Source organism: Gracilinanus agilis, chromosome 3, assembly GCF_016433145.1.
Source record: "Gracilinanus agilis isolate LMUSP501 chromosome 3, AgileGrace, whole genome shotgun sequence".
NCBI classification, from domain to species: Eukaryota; Metazoa; Chordata; class Mammalia; order Didelphimorphia; family Didelphidae; genus Gracilinanus; species Gracilinanus agilis.
The window spans coordinates 487,804,105-487,822,934 of record NC_058132.1 but is presented as its reverse complement, the minus strand read 5'-3'; the positions used below and the strand labels follow the sequence as shown (position 1 = coordinate 487,822,934).

Sequence of the window (18,830 nt, the reverse complement as noted above, 5' to 3'; positions counted from 1 at the left end):
TCAGGATCTCTGGTAAACTGAGGTCTCCTAAGATCAGTTGCAACTTGTCTCAACCACCATGGAGTCTCTCTGAGTGAGAGCAAGCCACTTCCTGCTTCCCCATTCCATGTGGAATTCTCCAGCCCTTCCTGTTAAGTCTCCTAAATGATAACTTAAGTAATCTTCCTCATAACAATTGTAAATTTTTATGCCTTAATAGGTGGTCAGTTTTTGTGTAGGTGCCATGCACTGCTGAAAAGATGGTATTGTATATATCCTTTCTATTCCCATTCAATTTTCTCCACAGATCATTTAGTTCTAAATTTTTGAAAATGTCATTTACTTGACTGTTTTGTTCAATTTATCTTGGTTTTCAAGGAAAAAGTTAAGGTGCTCCATTAGTTTAGTTTTACTGTCTATTTCCTCCTGAATCTCATTTAATTTCTCCTTGAAATATTTGGATGCTATTCCATTTGGTGCATATCTGTTCAGTACTGATATTATTACTTCATTCTCTATACTAAATTGGATCAGTATGTAATTTCCTTCTTTTTCTCTTATAACTAGATCTATTTTTGCTTTAGTTTTGTCTGAGATCATGTTTGCTATTCATGTGTTGTGGTTTTGTTTTTTTGTTGTTGTTTTTCACTTCAGATGATGCACAATAAATTCTGCTCCTGTCCCTTCCTTTTACTCTGTGTATGTATCCTTGTCTCAAAAGTATCTCTGGCCACATCCAGGCCCTTTTCCTGGTTTTCCTCCTCCTCCTCCCCCTCCTCCCTGTACCTGACACCCCTTGACCTGTCCATTCTCCTGAGATGGTTAAAACCCTGATCAGAACCCATCAGATGGACCCATGTTGTTGCCTCAGATTCCCCAGCACTCCCCCCACCCCCAGTGGGAGCAAACTCAGGGATTCCTGACCCCAAAGTTTCCTCCTCTGCCTCCTGTTCCTGCTTCCCTCATCTTGTTGTTCAGATCAGTTTGGTGGTGAGCTCCCCGTGACACCCCAAACCCTAACCTCCTTGTTATTGCTGTGGGAGAACTCATTGGACTGAAATGAGCCTGATCAATCCTGAACATGAGGATAAACCCAGTCCAGCCACCCTGGGACTGCAGGGCCACATGGCAGAGTCCAGTTTTCCCAGGAGCTCTCTGCCCCTGTCCTATGTCACTGCCATCATCTCAGTGGGGGCCCACCTCACCTCCTGTCTGACTATTAAAGAACCTGCTGCTGGGTCTGTCTCCCACAAGGCTCTCCCAACTCCAAGGCCTCCTCCATTCTCCCACTGGAGGAGTTTTCCTACAGGGCAGTTCTGATGGTGTCACTCTCCTACTCCGTAAACCCCAGTGGCTCCCTATTCCCTCCGGGATCATATACAAAACATTCTGTGTGGTTTTCAAAGCCCTCTCTCTCTTCTTCTTATCTCTGACTCCCCAGTCTATATTCTTGGATCCAGGGACCTTGGCCTCCTGGATTCCTTCAGCTGCATACTTTTAAATATTCCTTACTTCTGTCTAAGAATTGGTGCTCAGCATCTGCTGTGAGGCAGAAGATGGGTAATAGGTAGTGTAAAAGGGGAAACTAGATATTTAAGGTATGGTCACCATAAATTGGATTAACTCGATTTCAAATTATAATAGAGCCAAATCAGGATGACTTTTATGGAAGTTTATTTACAATTAGGAAGGTTGAAGGTAGGGAAATTGAGAGAGAGAAACTCTGGCCAGGACCAGAGGTCAGGCCTGGATGAGAATTTAGGGGCCCCAGCAAAGGAGTACAGAGGTTATCTGGCCACAAAGCCTTTTACAATTAGAGGCAAGAGAGGCCTTCTTGAGGCTAGAGCCTCCAGAAACACCAAGGGAGGAGAAAGGAAGTCATCTTAACTTACCTACGTGACAATTCAGAGGGAGGCCATCTGAGGTCTCAGCAGAGATCCTTCTACACCAAGTTCAAAGCTCCAACTTCCTCCACAGGAAATTATCATCATATTTAAAAGATAGCATCTTTCGTCACTTCCTGCATCCACCTCCCATTCCAAGTGGACAAATGGCAGTTTCAAAACTGTTTTGGACTGCCCAAAGAAAGGGCAGTCCTTTGTTTTTGATTTGTTACTTATTGTCACATGTGGGTAGCTGATCTTCCCCTCCCCACTTAATTCTAAGTTGGATGGGGTGACATTATTTCTGTTGGCTAGAGTCTAACAATGAATGAGGATGAGCTAATTCCATTTACACAGTAGGCAAATGGGGATAAGTGACTTCCCTGGAGTCACACAGACAAGAAGTGTCTTTGAGCAGATTTGAACCCAGGACCTGCTGTCTCTAGTTCTAGTTCTCTATTCACAGAGTCACCTAACTGCCCTGGAATGGAAAAGTTGTTTTTTTTTTAACCCTCACCTTCCATCTTAGGATCAGTTCTAAGACAGAAGAGGTACAAGGACTAGGCATTCAAGGTAAGTGACTGGCCCAGGATCATGCAGTGAGGAAGTATCTGAGGGCACGTTTGAACCCAGCTCTTCCTGACTCCATATTCACTCTATATTCACTCTGTCACCTGGCTGGGCCTGGCATTTTTTATGGCTTTACCCTATGCCTGGAATATTTTTCCTGCTCATTTCAGAACACTGACCCCTTTGAACTTCCTATGAGTCCAAACTAAAACCTAAAACCTTTCAGCAGGAAAACCTTCTCTCGACCCTCTTAGTCAGAGTGCCTTCATTCTTTTCATTCTTCCCTATTTCTCCTAGACAGAGCTGGCTTTGTATCTGTGTGTCTGCCTGTTGTCTCTCTCCCACTGCACTGTGAGCTCCGGGAGGACAAGGACTGTCTTTAGCTTCTTGGGGAACCCCCAGAGCTAAGCACAGGGCCTGAGCCAGAACAGGTGCTGAATGGAGAGGGAATGGAATTGAGCGTTTCTGGTCCTTGAGATGCCCTGGGGATGTCCCCATCTTCTCTGTCTACCTCCTCTTCTCCCCTGTGGTCCTGCAGTCCAACACAAGAAGCATTCTGGAACAGATGGGACAGCACGTGCTTCTTCCCATGATTCCCTCTGTCTTTGCCTTTACTGTTAGCCCTACCAGGGTTCTGGGGTCTTCCATTCTGTCTGTAGTTTTTAAGAGAAGCCTCTTTTGGTTCTCTCTGATGTTCCTCTGCTGCTACTATTGTCTTCAGTTATTCACTCCTGCTTTTCTGCTGCTTGGGGTGTTCAAGAAGCAAATGATCTCTCCCCTTTGGGTTTCCTTTCTAAAAATACTTCAGACTCCACTTCATTCGTGGACATCCACTATTCTGGCCACTAGTGTGAAGCTCACATTTGCAATTCTTGGGAGTGAAATTTAACCAAAGGGTAAAATGAGGCAGTTCTCCAAGGAAGACAAGAAGGGAAATGCTTCCTGTCGATAAAAAGGGGCTAGGGGCTTGCCTCTATTAATGCCCCAAACCCTAAGCAAAAAGATAGATCTCTTTTTATGGTTTTGGGGAGCACAGATCAAAGAACAGACAGGTTAAGAAATATTTATCATAGGATTGAGGGTCCCACCATTGGTTATAGAGCTGGGATAATCAGGGACACTGAGACTGATTGGAATAATCAATTATGAGGGGTCAGCAATGCCCCAGCCCTCCTTCTCTCCTCAGACTAAGAAGCAATTCTTGTTTGAATCCAAGGTCATGGCCCTGACTTTGGACAGCAAACCAGACATTTCTGAGAGATGGGTCAGGGGTGTAGAAATACTAGACCTGCCTCCCTGGGCCTAATCTGGATCTTCCGAGGTCAGCGAATACCCTGAAGTGAGGTTAGAACGGTGATGAGGTGCCCAAGAGCTGCATTTTGTACATCACCTATTACAGGCTGGCTGAATATTGATCCATGTCAGCAGTCAGAGAACAAGGAACCAGGCAGTTAACAGGCAAAAGCAGTGAATATTAAATAGGATCAGTAAGTAAATGGTACAAGATCAGCTTGGCCTTGTCACAGGATAGGTCGCCCTGGGCTGCATCCTGAGTTCCCTCCCTCTCTGGAACACATTCTCATGGATTTGGAATAGTCTGGCATTAGTCCAGTATCCTTTCCATTGTATATGAGGGCCTTTCTTCTGAGGGCTTGTAGCCCTTGTTGGTTTTGACTTGAACTGCTCCTTCTATCCCCATTGTAGTCTTGGAGTTTGCAGCCTGGGGTTGGTTTCATACTGAAGGCAATCTCTGAATTCTTTCCATTACAATTTCTTTTTCTCTGCTCCTGAAATTTGTGCCAATGCACTTTTTTTTTCCTAAACAAAGTGTGTTCTTTTATTAGAGAAATATTTCTCAGAGGTTTCTTTAAATTCTTCATAATCTTTTACATGACATTCTTAACTCTAGGTATTAATTTTGTTTTTATAATTGCAGATTTTACTTTTTGGAGAACCAATTATCCTACTAGCTATTTTGCAGTCCCATAGAGTTTAGCTTCATTTATTTATTTATTTATTTGCGGGTCCTTTGCTCAATTAATTAATTAATTAGGAGTATTTTCCCATTGTTACATGATTCATGTTCTTCCCCTCCCCTTCTCCCTTCTATAGCCAACAAGCAAATCCACTGGGTTTTACATGTATCATTGATCAAAACCTGTTTCCATATTATTAATATTTGCAGTAGGGTGACCATTTAAAGTCAGCATTCCCAATCATATCTCCATTGAACCATTTGATCAAGCAGTTGTTTTTCTTCTGTTTCTACTCCCACAGTTCTTTCTCTGGATGTGGATAACATCCTTTCTCATAAGTCCCTCAGGATTGTCCTGGGTCATCGCATTGCTGCTTGTAGCAAAGTCTATTACATTCTCTTGTGCCACAGTGTATCTGTCTCTGTGTATGATGTTCCCCTGATTATGCTCCTTTCACTCTGCTTCAGTTCATGGAGGTTCTCCCAGTTCACATAGAATTCCTCCAGTTCCTCATTCCTTTGAGCACAATAGTATTCCATCCCCATCAGATACCACAATGTGTTCAGCCATTCCCCAATTGAAGGACATTCTCTCATTTTCCAATTTTTTGCCACCACAAAGAACGCAACTGTAAATATTTTTGTACAAGTATTTTTCCTTCTTATCTCTTTTGGGGTACATATCCAGCAGTCATATGGCTGGATCAGAGGGCAGGCGGTCTTTTAAAGCCCTCTGGCCATAATTCCAAATTGCCTTCCAGAATGGTTTGATCAATTCACAACTCCACCAGCAATGCATTAATGTCCCAATTTTGCCACATCCTCTCCAACATTCATTACTTTCCTTTGCTGTCATTTTAGTCAATCTTCTAGATGTCAGGTGGTACCTCAGAGTTGTTTTGATGTGCATTTCTCTAATTATAAGAGATTGAGAACATTTTTTCATGTGCTTATTAATACTTTTGATTTCTTTATCTGAAAATTGCCTGTTCATGTCTCTTGCCCATTTATTGTTTATTAAAAACAATTAATGTGTTTTATTAAGGTCAAGAAAGTCAGGTGGCATTTGTAAGATTCCCAGGGCTGAGAGTAGCCTTCTTGTTCTCAAGGTCTGGCAAGACTCAACATCTACATACTTGATTCCACCAACCTCTTTAATGAAAGATCCACATCTTTCAGTGGCTGTTGCATTTGCCATCTTAGCTTCTGTCTCTGTATTATCTTCCCTTCCCAGCCAGAAGTCTGAGTGAGGGTCAGGCAGTTCTTTGTGTAGTGAGCTTTAAAGCGTTTTTATCCCGATGCTGTTTTTCCAGTCTCATCTGTTGTGCCAGGCCACTTTTGCCCTATCTCTGGGCCCAGGCTCCTCACTCTTCAGCTTAGTTTCCCAAGTGTCACTGCCAAGGCCTTGTACTGCCCTCAGGCAGTCCCTGAGAATTTAGAGATTGCCCTGGCCCTTCTGTTGTGGTATGTGGTGTGGAGGAGAGGTGATCAGCTGACGCTTTGGTAGATGTAATTTTATCACCTTATAGTGTGGAAATGCCCCAAAATGGTCTACCTTTAAGGCTATATCCTGTGGCAGAGTCCCTTTACTTGTCTGATTTTGATTTTTGTCTGTTTGAGACACCTTGTAGTAATTAGTTGTGAAGAAAATCTGACAGTTCCTGCTACTCCAGCCATCTTAGCTCTGCCACCGCAACACTCTTGGATTGTTCTTTTCATTATTGCGTTCATGTTTTTTACGCAGTTCTGTTCTTCTGCATGCCCTCTGTGTTGTCTCTCTTCTTCAGGTCTTTGAGATCAGGATGTTTGGCTTTGGAAGTGGGAAGATTTTCTTTTGCTATTGTTGACTTTTCTTCTAGGTTGTCCTTCCCTTTTGTGGATTTCCACTCCAAATCTCTTGTTCTCTCTTTTGTTGTCTTTGGGGAACCTTGCCCTGGTAGACTCTGGTTTTCTGTTCTCTTAGCCCCAAGGTTCTAACAATCTAACACAGGAAGATAATACACAAAAGAGGGATGAAAAGAGTTCTGTGTGGAGAGAAGGTACCCCTATGAGGGACCTGGTGGAGAAATCAACCAGAGAAGACTGAAAAAAGTAGATCCATGTGAGAAATAAGATGTTTAAGATTCCATTTCTCCACGAAAAGAGGTTTGGGGTTCATTACCTCACCCCGTGGTGGTGCTAGATGGATGTGGGAGGTCTGAGAAGGAAAGAGGTTTGGAATAGCATCTGCTCAGTATGAGTCAGGGAATCGACCAAGATCAGTTATCAGTCCCTAACAGGTCTGCCTTTCTTTGCTGTTTACCCACACATTGAATACTAGGCAGTGAAGAAGAATAACTCAAGAGATCTTAGAGGAAAGAATAGATTTCTAAATTCTTGAAATCTGAAAAAGCATCAGAGACAGCCAGAAATTTCTCAAATTGTTCAGAAGTCAAATCCTAGAATAAGGGAAGTAAACTGGACAAACGTCTTATTCCAAGCACACACATGCTATACATAGTGTAGGTTGGACATGAAGTGGCCCCTCCAGATGATCAAGTTATATTTATATGTTCTTTATATGGGCCATCAGCAGGCCTCTTTCACTCATTTCCTTGACCCTTCTTTGAATTTTCTTGAGTTCTAGGTGTATGATTAGATCATTTCTTTCTCATAAAGAGTCAACTTTTTAAAAATATGAATTAGCTCAAACAAAACCCAAATTGATTAAATATTATTTTCTTGTTGAATAAAGAAACTTTCCCTTCTCCATCACCATTCTTATTTCTGTGCCATAAAGTCTAATTAAGGAATATATGCCTTATACAAATGAAAGCAGTCAAAAAGCAAAGGCTTGGCTGTCATCCATCCTACCCAGAGGAACCTCAAGGCCTGAATGTCACAACAGACAAGTCTCCTTCACTTGGCAGGAAAGCCTCTCAGATCACTCCGTTAAGTCCAGATTGTAATGAAAATCACTTTAGGAACCTCCTCATGTTTCGATCCAGATCAGACTTGGTTTCTGTCATACAGAAAACAAACTAGATTTTTTTCTTTAGCTTTGTCCTCTTTTAAGGATTCATGCTGAACTCTCTATCCTCCACTGACCAGATTCTCACAAACTCCACAGATGTTGCTTGAGAACATATCCCTTGTAAGTTCTGGGAAGGAAGAACTCTCACCTCAACCTCACTCTTTTCTCGGCCATAGATCCAGGTACTTCTCAACTAGAACACAGACTTTCTCCATGATTTCATAGGGAGACGCATTCCATAATGTTATGATTAAAAATAGAACTGGAGGCTTATTACCCAATTCATGAGCATTTATTAGTAAAGCGAGTCTGACAGAAGCAGAGAAAGGTCTCAGCCTTTCTAGATCTCATTCTCCATTCAGCGAGCTCAGGCTTGGCTTGCCAGAGATCAAGAGACCAGAAAAGCTCAGAGAGAAGCCCCCAGCTCAGAGAGCCAGTCAGTTGCAGAGGGGAGGTACAAAAGGCCCCTCTCCTTCCCTGGCTTGACTTTTACATTCCTGGCTCCTCTCTCGGTGCTTACTTTGTGCTGGTTCTGGCACTCTCACTCTCGGGACACTCCCCCTGACCTGGACTGCCCTGGGACACAGTGGCAGGCTGGGCATCAGACACGTGACTGGGTCACCTACATCCACTGCTGCCTGGGGCACCTGGGACCAAAGCCCAAGATATGTTCCTTCACACACTAGATAGAAACTCCTCAGCATTGTTCTGGAGGGTCTCGGAGCTGCTTTGCTCAAACCTCCATTGGGCTCTTAAGAGACTCAGCTTCTAGTGCTGACTCTGACACTGACAAAGGGTGGGGCCTTTGGGCCCCTCCCTTCTCTGTGTGTCAGTTTCCTCCTGTAATTGACCAGAGGTGGGCTCTTCACTCTGATGTGGCTTTCAGCCCTGTGTCCTCTGACTTGGCCTGCTCTAGGAGATGGTGACATTCAAGGATGTGGCTGTGGACTTCACCTGGGAGGAGTGGTGCCTCTTGGCCCCTCCCCAGAAGGAGCTGTACAAGGAGGTGATGCTGGAGAATGCTGGGAACCTGCTCTCTGTGGGTAAGGAGCCCTCTCCCTGTTGCCCAAGTCTGCCCTCCAAGGGAATATGGCCCTCAGCAGCAGGTAGGGTTGGGAGCAGTTTTCAGCTATGAGGAAGGGAAAAGTGTTCCTATGCTAAGTCCCAGAGCCAGGGACCTTCTGCTGCCTGGTTCTCTTGTAAAATGACTTTGTATCATATAATGGGACCTTGGGGGCTCCCTTTGGTACTCCTAAAGTCCAAGATCAAATGCAGGTTGAAGAATCTCAGATGTGGAAATAATCTCAGAGCTGATTCCATCTTGCCTCCCCCTGGCCTGGAATTGTGTCTCCCAAAAAATCTTGGGAAACGGTTTAGGCAGGTTTTCCTCCCACCCTCTTCCTCTCTAGGGTGGATCTACTATTGGAGATAATTTTCTCTTTAACCAGCATAAACTGATAGCTCACAGCTCTTTGGTGTCCCCAGTAGAGCAGGATTGTCATTATTAGTCTTCCTCTTATTGCCCTAATCCTTCAGGAGAACCTGTTAGACAGCGAGGGAAGGGAAGAAGAGTTTATAATAGTCTGCTCTTGGCCAAGTGCTCTGCTGAGGGTTTTCTCAGTAATATTATGGCACTTCTTCACCTTCATTTTCCAAATTTTGTGACACAATTATCCCCATTTAACATATGAGGAAATAGAGATCTGAGTAAGTGGTTGTTCTGAGGCACCCACAAAGGAGTTGTCTGTGGCAAGATTTAAACTGAGACCTTCCTACCTCTCAGTTCAGGTCCCTGCCTGCTCCCCTTCTAGCTGACTCTCCTTTCCAGATAGCAGAAAAGTATGAACTGAGTCTAGCCTTCTCTGAAGAAAATGCCCCAGAACCAAATGTTCTGGTTCCTAATTGATTCCCTACCCTTCTCCTTCCTCCTCTCCCCAAACTAAATGCTCTGGAATCTCTCCTCCAGGAGGCCCTGGAAGCTTCCCACAGGGACTGCTTGCACTCCTGTGTCATTGTCAGGACAAATGAACTTGCTGAGAGATAGCATTAGTTCCCCAAGAACAGAGGCAGAGTTTCCCCAAAAGAACAGTTCATGAGGGGAAGGTGCAGGGAGAGTAGGGTAGGGGGGAACAAAAGCTGATCCCTCAAGATATCTGTGTATGGGGCTTCAGACTGACCCAGAACACTGACTCTTGGACCCAGTTTGAGAGTTTAGGAGTTTCTGCCTAAAATGGACCAGAACAGGATGGAGTGTGTGTGTGGTGGTGTGTGGTGCTGTTGCTCATTGCAGGTCCCCCGGCTGGGTAACAGGCACATCCTAAACTGGGCTTCTGCATCATAGACACTGAGGGGTGAGGGCAGACTCCTGTGGGAACCTCAAGGAGAGATTCTATGAATGGAGTCAATGGACTCCCCAACCTTTCCCTAAAGTGAACTCAATGATGAGCTTCTCTCCATCCTCCTTCCTGACTGATTCCCCATGCCCAGGGCTTCCAGCTGCCCCAGAAGATGTGATCTCTTATTTGGAGCAGAAGGAAGCCCCTTGGATGCTGGAGAAGGAAGGCCTCTGCTGCCCAGGTGAGTGAGGGGAAAAGAGATGAGGGAGAGCTGGGGTGACCAGAGGCTTCTGTGTACTCTGGTGAAGCCAGGGCTAGATTTGGGGACAGGAGGACCTGACTTGGAATCCTTTCTCAAAGGTTTTAGAAGGGGCTTCCTGGGCAAGTCACTGAACTCCTGAGCCTCAGTTTCCCCAACTGTAAGATGAATCTATTGGACTCCATTTCCTATCAGGTCCCTTCAAGGGATCAGTCTGTGACCTTCTTAAGAGGTCAGTGTTTGGGATTAAAGTGCCATGGAAGTCTCTTGCAGGTGCCAGAAGGGCTGAGCTTATCCCCTCTGTGGCCTTTAGTATCCAGAAACATGTTTGCTCTGTGCCAGGTCCTTTGCCAAGTTATAGGCGACATAAAGGTCTTCTGTCGACATCTCCTGCCCTCATGGAGCTTACCCTCTGCTGGAGCAGAGAGGATGCAGTGTAAGGAAAGTGGAAATACTTTTGGGAATAAAGCTGCCCAGAGAGTAAACTTCCATGTGATGGAAAAGCAGGTGTGAGAGAAACTGCAGGGGGATGGTACTTGTAATCACTAGATGGCAATAGAATTCAATCCCTTAACAATTCCCTCCCCTTACACCTATTGATAAGGAAATAGATGAAATTTCCTTAAGTGTCACAGGATGTATCCTCTATATTTGAATGGTAATGACACAATAGTTTGTGGTAATGAAAATGATTTTTATCTGACTGCAAGGTATAGTTATTAATGATGATATTGAGCCAAGAGACAGGAATAAAGGTTCACTTTAACTGAGCATCTCAGTAGAAACTGTATTCAACTGTCTTCTTTCACTAAGGAATTCTCTTGCAGCTGAACAGGTCAGTAACCAAGTTTTGGTTCACAGTAACTGATTTAATGAAAGGTGAACAGGAATGGTTGAGGGGTGAAATAATGATGAAGGAAAGGAATTAAGATTAAACTATAGGAATTAGCTAAGCTAACTAAACTGAAAATATATCTTTAGCTGTTCTTAGAAGATAGCCACAAACAAATGCTGATAGGCTAGTCAGCCTGGCAAACGGGTCTAACATAACCTGTTGCTGGATGTTTATCTCTCTTGGCTAGCTTAGCTTTGTTGATGAATCTTCAGAAATGGACTTCTGGGTGTTGTAGAGAAAATTATGTGAATGTTGATGATTGATTGATAGACGATAGTAATCTCAAAGGATGAACCTGAGTAACTAACTGTCGCTGTAAGGTAACTCTGGGAATTCTAAAGTCTGAGCTATCAACTGGCAACTCATGGCCCAAGATGGCTTCTTGCAAAAACTATTTACAGCTAACAGTTCTGTAGAAACCCTCTAGATCCCAGCTCCAGGGCAGCCAATCAAGAGAGGAGGCTCTGAAGGGAAGGACCTCTAGAGAGGTCTAATGGAGGCAGGTGACAATCAAAGAAAACCAATGAAAAGAGGAAATAATCAAAATTCTAAAGATAAAAGTGAAAGCCACTATTTGTATAGGGTACCTACCATGTGTCACACACTATAAATATTATCTCATGTGATCCTCATAAGATCCCCAGGAGTTACTTGAAACTATTATTTCCATGTTACAGTTGAGGAGACTGTGCCAGACAGAACTCCTGTGAATTGCCCAGGGTTAAAAGTCCTAGTAATTTTCTGAGGTAGAATTAGAATGCACCACCCCACTTGTATGGGGATTTTTAAGAATATCATGAAAATGCTGGAAAAAAAGGTGGGGAATAGGAAGAGAATTGTACTAGCTCTCTTGCTGAGGGATAAAAAAATATTTCCAGAATTTTAGCTCTCTAACCAGTGAAGAAAAAGAATTGGTCCCTGCCTTGCAAAAAATTTGTTTTTCCATTGACTCATACCAAAAAGTGTATTAAATGATGAATGTAGTTGGAGATCAATGGCATATATAGTGTTGATTTCTTTTGTTTTAAATAAGGTTTATCTAGAAATCCACTTTGACAGGGTTGAATTTCATTACTTCTACTATTGGCAAATTGGTTCCATTCTCACTGAAACTACTGAATGACTAGCCTGAGTTACCAAACAATTCTTTTAAGAGATAGAAGAATGATAACATACATGGAGGTAAGTTCAAATCAGAAAACAACCACAGTCTTGCAATGAGTGGCTAGTGACGGTCTATTTTTGTAAAAAGGTTGTGGTCAGTGATGGTTTCATAATGGCCTCCACTCTTTATGTCTAGTGACTAGGGTTTTCAAAGACTCTCCTATCTCTGCTGCAAGAATGCAAACCCAGGTAACATATTGATCTCATGATGACCGATTTGATGAGATGCAATTATAGGATAACCCAATAATGGGAAAGCTTCTCATGTGTAGTGAAAGCAGTGAGAGTCTGTGGATGCCTGTGAGCATGAATGACCAACTTTCCTGGAAGTCTGGAAATATGGAAATAATTTGACATCAAGTTGAGAAAGTAAAAGAATATGTTAGACTTAGAAGCAATCAGAGTATGAGGTTGTCATTGAATGTACCCCCAAAGCATCATATTCCTAGTTAGGATCTTTTGGACTCACTACCAGGGGAAAAAAATCTCCCCATTTATGTTTGAGTTCTTGTTGTGCAAAAGGAAAAATATTGTTGAACAAAACTGGGTGCCTTTATTTTTAGCTCAAGTTTGTTGCAGCATTATCTCAAATCTCTAAAGGGTTTATAAATCAATAAATGGGAATGATACAAGGGACTAATATGGAAACTTGCAGCTCATTTTATTAAAGAAATTGGACTCAAGTTACTCTATGAGGCCTATTTTTAAACATGGGCAATACCATGTCTTTTTTTAATTTGTATTCAGGAGAAGGATTTAATGTTAGTGAAATGAGACATTTAAAAAAAGTAATAACTACTGTCAAGAAGTAGGTTACAGAACAAAATCTTTTGTGCCTTGGATAAATGCAAAAAAGGTGGATTTTCTTCCTTTGCTTCATTAGAAAAAAATAAGTCTGAAACAAATCATGAAGGAAATTATATAAAGATTACAGTTAAGTTCAATCATGAAATTATTGATATATTTAGTATATACGAACCCTATGTTCACATAACCATGAAGATAGGATTGATTATGTAAACAGTGAAAATCAAAGCAAAAAAGATTGAAAGTGAATTCTCTAGTACTGTGGAGACAGCATACCAAGTCACAATATTTGGTTTCCTATGCCAGGATTTGGGTCAAGTCACTCTGGCACCATTCTGAGGTCATGGTCTGAGATAGGAATGTAATAATGCTAGCCTGATCAAAATCACAGGTTTGTTATGAAGAGCCAATGTGATCATATGGGAGGCTCTTTGTTAATTAAACTGTGCTTTGGCTTTGAGATTATAGAATTTTCTTTTTTTATTTGAAAATTTGTATTTAATTAATTTAGAATATTTTCCCATGATTACATGATTCATGTTCTTTCCCTCCTCTCCTCCCACCCCTCTCTCATAGCCAAGAAGCAATTCCACTGGGTTTTACATGTCTCATTAATCAAGATCTATTTCCATATTATTAATATTTGCATTAGGGTGATCGTTTAGAGTCTACATTCCCAATCATGTCCCCGTTGTTTTTCTTTTGTGTTTCTACTCCCACAGTTCTTTTTCTGGATGTGAATAGTATGATTTCTCTTATGTCCTTGAAAATTGTCCTGGGTAATTGTATTGCTGCTAGTAGAGAACTTCATTACATTTGATTGTACCACAATGTATACATCTCTCTGTATAAGGTTCTCCTGGTTCTGCTCCTTTCACTCTGCATCAATTCCTGGAGGTGATTCCAGTTCAAATGGAATTCCTCCAGTTTGTTATTCCTTTGAGCACAATAGTATTCCATCATCAACATATACCACAATTTGTTCAACCATTCCCCAATTTAAGGGCATACCCTTATTTTGCAATTTTTTGGCACCACAAAGATCAAGGCTATAAATATTTTCATACAAGTCTTTTTCCTTATTACCTCTTTGGGGTACAAACCCAGCAGTGATATGTCTGGATCAAAAAACAGTCTTTTAAAGCCCTTTGGGCATAGTTGTAGATTGGGTAAAGCGATTTTCAAAGGGTGGATTGTGCCCATTTAAATTTGATGTTTTTTTTCTTACCCAAGGAAATAGGATTTGAATTAGTTTACGTTCTGACAGTAGAGGAAAGGCAATATGATTATTTATGTGTGTATACATGTGTCTATGCCTGTGTTTACCCTTTCTTTTAGAAGGAGAGATCAGACCTGAAATGAAAGTTACTCCAATAGAAGTGAGCCTTTCTGTGGTAGAAACTGAGAAACAAAAATTTATAAGTGATGGTCCAGATAACTTAGGTTGGAGAGAATTCTGTGTTGAATCTCAAAATACACCCTTTCCTGAACTTCAAAGAATGAACTCTGAGGCAAAGACTCATGAATATAATCAGTGTAGAAAGACTTTTTTGTCCAGGGTCAGGCTTGCTGGGCATCAGAGAGTACACACTGGGGGAAAACCTTACGAATGCAATCAGTGTGGAAAGATATTTAGAAACACCTCCAATCTTGGTGTACATCAGAGAATCCATATTGAGGAGAAACCTTATAAATGCAAGCAATGTGGAAAGACATTCAAGGGGACCTCCCATCTTGCTCAACATCAGAGAATCCATACTGGGGAGAAACCTTATGAATGCAAACAATGTGGAAAGACATTCAGTCAGAGGCATCATCTTGTTGAACATCAGAGAATCCACACTGGGGAGAAACCTCATAAATGCAAACAATGTGGAAAGAGATTCAGTAAGAGCTCACATCTTGTTCAACATCAGAGAATTCACACTGGGGAGAAACCTTATGAATGCAATCAGTGTGGAAAGGCATTCAGTTATAGCTCTGTCCTTGCCCAACATCAGAGAATCCACACTGGGGAGAAACCTTATGAATGCAAGCAATGTGGAAAAACATTCAGGGAAAGCTCCAAACTTGCTGTGCATCAGAGAATCCACACTGGGGAGAAACCTTATGAATGCAAGCAATGTGCAAAGAAATTCAGTCAAAGCTCCAGTCTTGCTGTACATCAGAGAATCCATACTGCAGAGAAACCTTATGAATGTAATCAGTGTGGAAAGACATTCAATCAGAAGTTTAATCTTGCTGAACATCAAAGAATCCACAATGCAGAGAAAGCTTATGAGTGCACTCAGTGTGGAAAGACATTCAGTCAGAGACGTGGTCTTGATGTACATCAGAGAATCCATAATGCAAAGAAACCTTATGAATGTAATCAGTGTAAAAAGATATTCAGTCAGAGCTCACATCTTGCTATACATCGGAGAATTCACACTGGGGAGAAACCTTATGAATGCAATCAGTGTGGAAAGACATTCAGGGACAGCTCCAATCTTGGTGTACATCAGAGAATTCACACTGGGGAGAAACCTTATGAATGCAAGCAATGTGGAAAGACATTCAATCAAAGTTCCAGTCTTGCTGTACATCAGAGAATCCACAGTGGAGAGGAACCTTATGAATGCAAGCAATGTGGAAAGACATTCAAAGGAAGCTCTAATCTTGGTGTACATCAGAGAATCCACAATGGGCAAAAACCTTATGAATGCAAACAATGTGGAAAGACATTCAGTCAGAGCTCTAATCTTGTTCAACATCAGAGAATCCACACTGGGGAGAAACCTTATGAATGCAAACAATGTGGAAAGACATTCAAAGGGAGCTCCCACCTTGGTGTACATCAGAAAATCCACACTGGGGAGAAACCTTATGAATGCAAACAATGTGGAAAGACATTTAGGAAGAGCTGCACTCTTGCTGTACATCAGAGAATCCACATGTGAGAAACATTAATAAAGTTAGTGTAAAATGATATTCAAAGAGCTCCAAGCTTTCTCAGTAGCAGAGAATTCAAAATGGGAAGTAACCTTATGAATGCAATGTGGTAAGATGCTCATATGGAGCTCCACACTTGCTCTACAGAGGAGAAATTATGCATTTTCACATAGAGCTCTCAATATACATCTAAAGTGTGATACCTCAAGTAAATTAAGGGAGCATATTCAACTTTTAAATCAGTTTATAAGGGAAAAATATGCGACCAAATAAGAAAAAGATGTAACATGAGGTGTAACATAGGTCATTTTAGTATATTAAATCCAAATTTGTTTCTATAACCAAGGTTTAAAGGGTAAATAATGAGTATTATTTGCTTTAAAGTAATGTCCAATTAAATACCTAATTTTTTAATCATTCTAATCATGGTTTCAAATACTTTAATCATTTCATGGCATCTAGATCTAAAGAGGGGTTAATTCAGTAAGGGAATGATGTAATTGTTCTATAGAAATTATTTTAAATTAAAGTCAATTGTTTTGCTGAAAATCCCTATATAGAAAAATTGAAAGATAATAAATGATATTGAGGATTTAATATATGAAAGAAAATTATTTCTATTCCGTTCAATGCATTATCAAATTATCTAACATAGAAAATCATGCATCTATCAGCTTGATACTTTAGACCAGTTAAAGTCAAACCATGGCCCTTGGGCCAGATTCGGCCCCCTGAAATTTTCTATCTTGCAGACCCAATCCTGAAGATCCCAGAGGCTTCTTTCTAGGATCTCATCTCCTCAAAGTGACGTGGTGTGGTCACTTGATTGTCCAAGAAAAGGACTAAGCCTGAGCCCTAGAAAGCAGGAAAGGGCCTGGAGCTGATGATTTAGGCAAAACTTAGCATTGTATCTCTTCTAAGGAAGGCAGCAGTCTCCACCCTTACTTGTGCTATAGACCAATGGAGAGAAGGAAAATCAGGAAACCAGCTTTCTATCTCCACTCTACATTTAGGCTCTCTGATCTCAACTGGGTCCTCACCTTGGCAAGTCAATCCTGTGACATCTCCCTAATGAATTCCCTTTGCCACCCACCCCAGCAGCCTTCCAAATATTCCCCCTGGTTTCCAGCTCTACCTCATGGCTTCTCTACCCCCTGCCCAAGCCTTCTGAGCTGAGAACTTGGCCTCACATTTCACAGAACAAAAGTTGATACTCTCTGCAGAGCTCTTATCCTTCAGATCTGACCCAGCTCAGCTACCTCCTTTTCCTCTCTGGCCTCAGGATCAAAGGAAAAGGTCATTCTCCTAGCTAAAGAAAATCCCTTTCCATGGGTAAAGATAACCATCTCAAAAAAAATGGGTGAGCACACAATATATGGACAAAGTACTAGATAATAAAGTTCAAATTTTTTCTAGATACTTTTGATAGGTCATATCAAAAGTATCTTCTGTGGTAAGTGAAGCTCAAAGATGAACTTCTCTTCAGGGCCAGGTACAAGGAATGCTAAAGAGATCTTAATAAAGAAAAATAAACTTTTTGTCTAAAATATTTAAGGATAAAAGGCTTTCTAATTCTTTTTTTAAAACCCTTATCTTCCATCTTGGAGTTAATACTGCGTATTGGCTCCAAGGCAGAAGAGTGGTAAGGGTAGGCAATGAGGGTTAAGTGACTTGCCCAGGGTCACACAGATGGGAAGTGTCTGAGGCCAGATTTGAACCTAGGACCTCCAGTCTCTAGGCCTGGCTCTCAATCCACTGAGCTACCAAGCTGCTCCCAAGGCTTTCTAATTCTGAGGGATTCTAACTCCACCCAAATAAACTCCCAAGTTCCACAAGGAACTGCTTCTCTTGTGGTTCACAGGCTACACTAACCCTCCATGATCTAACAAAATTTCATAGTATTCTAACTAAAACTATCATCATAATTCTTAACTTTGCCGTTAAGTTATAAAGATAACTAAGGCTAGCTGGTTGAGTCTCAACAAGAATCAAGTTAGTACTCTGAGCCAAAGCAGACTCAGAGTCCAAACCAAAGACCAGGTTTTCTTTGGTCTTTTCAGAGTTTAACCAATTTATACTCAGTAACAGATAAATGAATAGTGTTTCCCAAGTTGGAAAAGAAAACACTCCACTCCTTCAAGTCTTACACTCAGACAGAGATAGAGAGAGGCAAAGATGTTGCCTTCTCTAACCCTGAAAAGTCCTGTGTGTGGCTCTGTCAGCTGCCAGAAGCCCACTGCTAGAATGCTACACCCAGAGAGTGAAACTTTCATAGAATAACGCTTATAGCTGCCAACAATTGAAATTAACCATCTTAGCTCTACTTGAAACTCAAATTCCTCCTCAAGCCAGCTTCTCTACTTCTTATCTCTAAACTAATAATGGTTATTTTCTGTTACCATCCTTATACATCCCTCATCTAAGCCCAGTCTATTCCTCCCTCCAGTACCCTCATTGTTCTTTCATTTTCAGCCTTTCCCACACTAATGAGCTAATGACTCTTCCTCTGGGAACCAATAAATCACTCCTCCCCAATGATCAAAACACTCTCACATGATCTCATCATCCTCCCAAGATACTGTCCAATATGTGTCCTCGGGTTCTGGGCAAAACTAGTAGAGATGACCATTTTCAGTGAGTTGTGCCAGTGCCTTTCCCTTGTTTTCTCTCCTATCCTTTCCCCCAGAATTCTTGGTCTAGCTCTCCTGAAGCCCCAGGCCACCTCTCTATTCCTCTTTCTCTTCAGTGCCTGCCCTGGGGATTGGCTGCCCTGGAGCTGGGATCTAGATTGTTTCTACAGAACTGTTGACATGCTGTGTGTTCCTGTAGAGGATGAGCTGCAAGAGGGCAGGAGATGTCCACTACAGCCCTTTATGTACCCTATAACTTAGCCCAAAACCTGGCACAGAGCAAGCTTCATTATGTTTCTGGATAATGAAGAGCTCAGAGGGGATACGCTTAGCCTTTCTGTCACCTGCAAGAAACTTCAGACCCTTCAGTTCCAAACACTGACTTTTT

The 18,830-nt window shown here is 41.8% G+C and overlaps 1 protein-coding gene across 1 annotated transcript; it reads left to right on the top strand.

Annotated features, from left to right (window-relative positions):
* Window positions 1–1,038: 1,038 nt before the first annotated feature.
* On the top strand, window positions 1,039–15,872 carry LOC123241745 (zinc finger protein OZF-like). Its single transcript, XM_044669299.1, has 3 exons — window positions 1,039–1,217; window positions 5,767–5,910; window positions 14,440–15,872. The coding sequence occupies exons 1-3, from the start codon at window positions 1,039–1,041 to the stop codon at window positions 15,818–15,820; spliced, it is 1,704 nt and encodes a 567-aa protein (XP_044525234.1). The 3' UTR covers window positions 15,821–15,872.
* The last annotated feature ends 2,958 nt before the right edge of the window (window positions 15,873–18,830 follow it).